Genomic DNA, 6,734 nt, shown 5'->3' with positions numbered 1-6,734 from the left:
CACAGCACTTGCACAGCACCAGATCATATGAAACGTTATCTTATGCGCATGTAAAGGACTGTTTTCCCTCCTAAACAATGTATCTGTCTACACACATTAGACTATATATGATCAAAAATATCTGTACTGTAGACAATGTGCAGGGGTGTAAAAAAGGGACTTTTGCATTTATGCTACTATTTTTACATTCGAGAATCGTTGACGTATTGTTTGTGCCTTCTCACGACCCGTCTAAAGATTTACGTGGCAAAAGGACCAAAGCAGCTGAGCCGAGATCCGTCCCAACTCTCCGCCTTTAGCGTATGCTGCCAACAACCACCTTACAGTAATTTAACATATCGAATGGGCTGAACTGAAGCCTTGATGTGGAAGTTCACATTACTTTGACACAGAAAAAATGATGATGAGGGCTTTTGAACCTTTCATTCTCCTGGCGTTCTGCTGTGTCACAGCATCAGGCTACTTTGTTAGCATAGACGCTCACGCCGATGAGTGTTTCTATGAACGAGTAAACTCAGGGACCAAGATGAGCCTCATGTTCGAAGTTGCAGAAGGAGGCTTTCTTGACGTTGATGTGGAGGTGAGATGTCACTATCGAGCAGTTTTCTCTGCATTATGTTTCTGTCGTTCACATGATCGTCTGAAAGAGTACAATTTGGTTTCGTTGGTAACGATAGCTTTCATACATTTCACGAGGCTAATGTCAAACTAGCTAACAGTTACCATCAACCTCGCTCATCATAGGCTGGATAATGATTTTATGTTTTTATGTCTGTCCGTGTCTGTCAAAACGTTGCTGTGATGGTTTGCCTAAGGCATGGTTAGCTGGCACGAGATGCAGGTGTTAAATGTAATTCAGAATGAAGAAAACTATTTCACTCTCAATAATATTAAAAATAAGATAAGAAATAACAAGATAATGTTTTGCAAATTGTAGCCCATTCTGTACAGCTTATTGTTTGTATCAGATGCTTGTTTGGCATTGGTGACATAATTCGAATCCAGACCACATCCAATGAAATGAGAGTCTAGCATTCAGATTTTCATAGGATAGGATAGACGTCCTTTGCTTATAGCAAAAAAATTGGATATGGAACTGACAACTGATAATATTACAAGTGAGGGAAATTAGAAGATAATGTTACTCTACAGATGCTGTTTCAGCATAACTCACCATTGCATTGGATAGTTACTTACTGATTGGAACTGATCAAAGACTTTCTAACAGAGGACATCACTAACACAAGACATACCTGTCTTTTCTACAGATTACTGGACCTGATGGGAAGCAGATTTATAAAGGCGACCGAGAGTCTAGTGGGAAGTACTCTGTTGCGGCGCACATGGACGGCACATACAAATTCTGCTTCAGTAACAAAATGTCCACCATGACTCCTAAGATAGTAATGTTCACTATTGACATTGGCGAGGCTCCAAAAGGCGACGACATGCAGACTGAAGGTACCGATTAGAGCTATCTGATGGTTTCTCTAACTTAACATGGATAAGTGTCAAACATCTTGGCTCTAAAGATACCTTTCTGTAACAATGTTCAGAAACATCCCATTGAAATGCTAAAGGGATATAAGGAAGACTTGGCTATTAGCTGTTTTCAGAAACAGCTTTATTCAATTTTGAGATGTGTATTAAAGAATGCTACTCATTGTGGTTATGATGGTTAACTTAACACCCTTTCTCTCAGGTGCTGGAGATAACTGGGATGGTAGGGCTATTCTGCATTATGGCTGACACTGATCTAACATGCATAACATGCATTTTGGTCATATTATCAAAGTTGTTCTGCGGTAATACTCAAACACTTGGTTTTATGGTAAAATTGATCAGCTTGAATTGGTGAACTCTTAACAAGAGCCTTTAACAGGATGAGAAGGAATGCCTCTGTTTGAAATGGGGACTAATTAAGTAAAAACAGACCATTGTGTTTTATAAGTGAGCTCTGCAAACAGAAACGTCCTTAAGTCACATTTCCTGCATGATTTCAGTAGATAAGTTACATTCTTTAACAATGAGGTGTCCAGACATTATACCCTTTAATTATACTTTTGTGTTGAAAGATTCAACTCTACAATGAAAATATTCAAGCCTAAAATGGAATTAAGTCTACTGATGTGTGTTAATTTGTGAGTTTTTTGTAATGAGAGCATGTGTAATACATTAGCATTGTGTGTGTGTGAGTGATGTGGGGTTTGTGTGTGATTGTTGGTGCTGTTTGATCCTAAGGCACAGCTGTTAAGTTGCTGTGTGTTGTCTATTTCAATGGCATGTCTATGTGTGTGTGCTTGTAATACCGCACCATGTGTAGCCTATCTCCACTGGCATGTTTGTTACCGCAGTGTGTGTGTTTTCCAGCCCATCAGAACAAACTGGAGGAGATGATTAATGAGATGGCCGTTGCTATGACAGCAGTGAAGCATGAACAAGAGTACATGGAGGTCCGTGAAAGGATCCACAGAGCGAGTAGGAACATTTCTCTTCTGCCCATCCTTCTCCCAGCTACTCAAGCATTTACAACATAAATGTTATCACTGTTCCATGCTGTCACATATTGCCCTCAAGCAATTAAGAAGGCAACAGCTCCCCACTGAATTCGATATATATTCTGAGTTTGTGTTTTAGATCATATAGTATAATGACTAGTTTTATAACCATTCATAATTTCTGATCAATTGTAATATTTGTGCAAGTTTTTTTTTTTTTATTATTGATTTATGGTCTTGTGTTCTTTTCTAGTTAATGACAACACAAACAGTCGAGTGGTGCTCTGGTCTTTCTTTGAAGCTCTAGTGTTAGTCGCCATGACACTGGGCCAGATTTACTATCTGAAGAGGTTCTTCGAAGTGCGACGAGTCGTATAAAACTCCGAACCTGTGAGCTCAACTGGTCAAGACCTCAGCTTCAGGATTCAAGCCGGTCTTGTGGATACTCCCAAGTGTCAGAGTATATTTCGAACCACCACAATCATCTTTCTTTCCACACAATCCATTTAGCTGATGTCATTCTGTTCTGTTGTCTCCCTCAAAGTCAGCACAGTCCCTGTTTATCTCCATTTTTAAGAGGGCGTTTGTAATTTATTATTTCTGTAAATGTGTGATAACCATAAATCACAGACAGAGGGTGCTGTGCAAGATTTGAGGTGTGGTGACTGCTACTAGTGATAAATAACCGTGAAAAGGTTATTGTGTAATGTACTTGCCTGTTTAGTTGAGTATTATTTAGGCTTATTAGTCTGAATAAGTGCTCAGTGATGAAGGAAATATTCAGAATGTATTTGTAAACGAATGAACTATCTGTTTAGTAGTGGATCTTATGTTCCACGGACTACGCCATGCTGTTACATCTTTCTTGCTTTGGGCTTTTACGGTGTAGATTTTTAATCCTGTCATACATTTGAGGCACATAGAAAGTAAAATATTTATGTACATGAGTGGGAATTTTTTCTGTTCCCTGTTTATTACTGGTTGCTTGCGGTCACTAAAATGTTTGAATGAGAAGTGTGATATATAATTTTGCGTTACACTGTTCCTTTTGTCAGAATCAAATAGGAATGTTAATTTAAGTATTTTTGTAATTAGATTTTTCTGTCAGTTCAGATTCTCAACTAAGGCCACTGCTTACTCTGTATCAGTGATGACTGAAATGTCAAGCAGGTGAATGAATGGCTTGAACTGTACAAATGTAAAGTAAAATGCTTATGTTTGTGAAACTTGATTTAATAAAAGAAGAATGAGACCTTCTCTATATCTTGATGAGTTGCTGATTCTTGTAGTGGTCCATCTAGTTTAGTTCATCTGGATGCGTTTTCAGATATGGCTTTGATATCTCTTAACAGTGTCCAAGTCATATTGTATAAGCCTCTCTATATGTATTTTTGGGTCAATGACGTGAAGCTCATTTCTATTTCTATATTTAATACAAGTAATGAAACCCCATTGTTTTGAATGTTTTAATTAATATGGGGAATCGTGTCTGTCACATCAACCACTTAAAATGTCAAGTGGTGTAACCACCATTTAAGTAGCAATTTTGTATGTATTATGCCAGAGGATCATGTGACAGGAAACTATGTCATAGAGAAGGACCCTTCAAGACCCTAACTGCTATGAGTCAAGGTTAGCAACTCTCTTAAAGTAACATAATAGTGTTTTTAGGCCATGGCCAGGCAAGCTTAGGTTACATGTGAAATGGTATGACCTTTTGAAAATGTTTACAAATCATAATAATCATAAAATATTCAATTTAATGTAAAACCTGTGTTTGAATGTTCACATAAAGGTGAAGTGTGTACATAGTTGTCCATAATAATGCCTGCAAATTTTGCTTTTCAATAGAAATGTCAAATGGTGTAACCGTTTACACCATTTGACTCTTTTCTGTTTGAGACCAGTTTGGTCAGATTCAGGGCCAAGAGGATGTAATTTTAGGTGCCAATTATATTATTTTTATAATTTAAATAGTGACCCTAACTGTTAAGCATGAACAATAGCTTTAAAAGGGTTTAATTAGATTGCAATTTAAGCGATTTTTGAAATGTCAAAGCTTTTCATTTTAAATTTAAACTTCCATAATTCCCCCAATGGATGCCACTTACAAGCAAGGACAACTTGTCTCGCCACAGAGTGCAAGTGAACGCAGATCCTGCTGTTGGTTGGTTGTTAAGAAATGATCATACCCACTCTTTCACTCACTCTTATTCTCTCTCACACACACTTTGGGCCCTATTTTAGCAATCTAAAATGCATGGTCACTAACGAATAGCGTAAATACATTTAGGGGTTTGTCCAGTCCACATTTGGGGTGGTTTTGTTATCAAACGTCAGGTGCCTGGCGCAAAAAGGAGGCTCTTATATTTCTTAATCAGTCATGGGTGTGTTTTGGGCTTAACATCTTTTAAACCAATGAGGAGGACATCTGTCATTCCCTTTAACAGCAAACAGGGCAACATCAAACAGCGCATCAGTATTTTGATAGTCAGCGGTGTATTTGAAGGAATCTGCTTGTACGCAAGACCGTATGGAACAGGTATTCCACTAAGCCATTCTTTACTAAAACCTAGCTGAGTATAGGCTACACACATCTGCACTTGTCTATTAATTGAACTATAGGCAAACTGAAACTAACTTTACCGTGGTGTCATAGTCAATGACAAAACAGTTATACACAGTTAATTACTTTCACTATTGACTGACAATGGGTTACCAGCAAAAACATAGCCTGAAAAAAGCAATACTTCCCCCTATAATATTCGAATGACTGAATAAATAACCTAAGGACATTTATTCTGCAGAGGAATTGCTGCTTACATCTCGTGACAGTGCGTCTTCAGTTGTGTTTCAAATGCGCCTTTCGCTATAGACCAGACTTTTCTTGGTCATGGCGTAATGATGTAAGATAGCGATTTTTAGATCATGTGCCAGACCACACCTTATGTCGGTAATTTCCACACCCCTGGGCGCATTTTTTAATAAAAGTGAAGTGTAAGATAGGAAAAAACTTCAGAAACGTCAGAATAATAATACGCTTTGCGCCAGGTTTTGCATCATGAAAATAGGGCCCTTTATCTCACTCTCTTTGAAAATAATGGGTATAGACTGAAATTGTATGAGAACTGATCTGAAATCAAATATAACACAAGTTTCTTCATTGATGTTATGAAATTATATTTGATATGGAATATGATGAATGACATGAATACATATAAAAATATCCAACTCAGTTTACTAGGCTTGGGAATCGGTTCCAAGTATCGGTTAGGAATCGGTTCCAAATGTTCCGATCCATCGCAATCGTACACATGTTAACGATTCAACTAACGATGCAAATACAAAGCTTTGTTTTAGAAATGTTTACTATTTAGAAATTTTAAAACATTCAACTTCTGTATTGATATTGCACACTTGATATTCATTCTCTAAAACCACTTTAAATTAAATTCAAAGCCAACAACTCTCAAAGGCATCCTATAAGTGTTCAGCAAATGGTACAGGAATCGATATGGGAATCGATAAGGAATCGAATCGATAAGCAGACTCTACAATGGCATCGATATCGATAATTTCTTAACGATGCCCATCCCTACAGTTTACCTTTATGCCTATTTTCTGTGTCAATTTCTTGTCCTATTGCTATAAACGTTTTATGGTCAATTGGTGTAACCAGTATTTTGTCTAAAAGACTAATAATGTACAAAAAAGTTAATATGGATAATGATTTAATACTCTACTTCACTGTAATAATGGTTGTTTAAACCATTTTTACTCAAATGGTCAAAGAATAGACATAAAACAAGATGTTTATGGTCAGTACAATGAAAAACCCATATAATTTAAATTTAGAAATAAATATAATAAAACATATTCTCATAAGATATTACAAAATAAACTAATAATTTCATGAGAGCAAAAGGTGAGACATATTAGACATTTGTCATTTTTGTGGTTGCACCATTTCACAATTTAACAGGCTGTTAGTTCTATCTTTTGTTAAAAAATAGTATACACGTCATATTAAATAATATGAATACAACAGAAATACAAAGTATACACTTTAGCAAATCTCAGGCATGTTTTGTTTTAAAGGTTTTAACATATTTTTAATTTTCTCATCTTACCAACCCTTATGTCACTGACCCTTTTTCAGAGTGGTGGCGGAACCAAAGTTTGTGGAACGTGTTCCTATCCGGACTGTATATAGCTTCAGACAGGAAGTGGGTTCAG

General features: G+C 36.8%; 1 protein-coding gene across 1 annotated transcript; it reads left to right on the top strand.

Moving 5' to 3' along the window:
* Positions 1 to 240: 240 nt before the first annotated feature.
* On the top strand, positions 241 to 3,767 carry LOC143123038 (transmembrane emp24 domain-containing protein 2-like). The gene is made up of 4 exons (XM_076284144.1): positions 241 to 580; positions 1,269 to 1,461; positions 2,371 to 2,478; positions 2,752 to 3,767. The coding sequence occupies exons 1-4, from the start codon at positions 398 to 400 to the stop codon at positions 2,874 to 2,876; spliced, it is 609 nt and encodes a 202-aa protein (XP_076140259.1). The 5' UTR covers positions 241 to 397; the 3' UTR covers positions 2,877 to 3,767.
* The last annotated feature ends 2,967 nt before the right edge of the window (positions 3,768 to 6,734 follow it).

The sequence above is a fragment of the Alosa pseudoharengus genome, unplaced genomic scaffold (assembly GCF_046254945.1).
Source record: "Alosa pseudoharengus isolate Yale_2024_CS ecotype anadromous, Long Island Sound unplaced genomic scaffold, YU_APseudo_1.1 YU_APseudo_1.1_scf_14, whole genome shotgun sequence".
NCBI lineage: Eukaryota > Metazoa > Chordata > Actinopteri > Clupeiformes > Clupeidae > Alosa > Alosa pseudoharengus.
The sequence above is the reverse complement of the archived record's forward strand: the minus strand, read 5'-3'. Positions and strand labels throughout refer to the sequence as shown.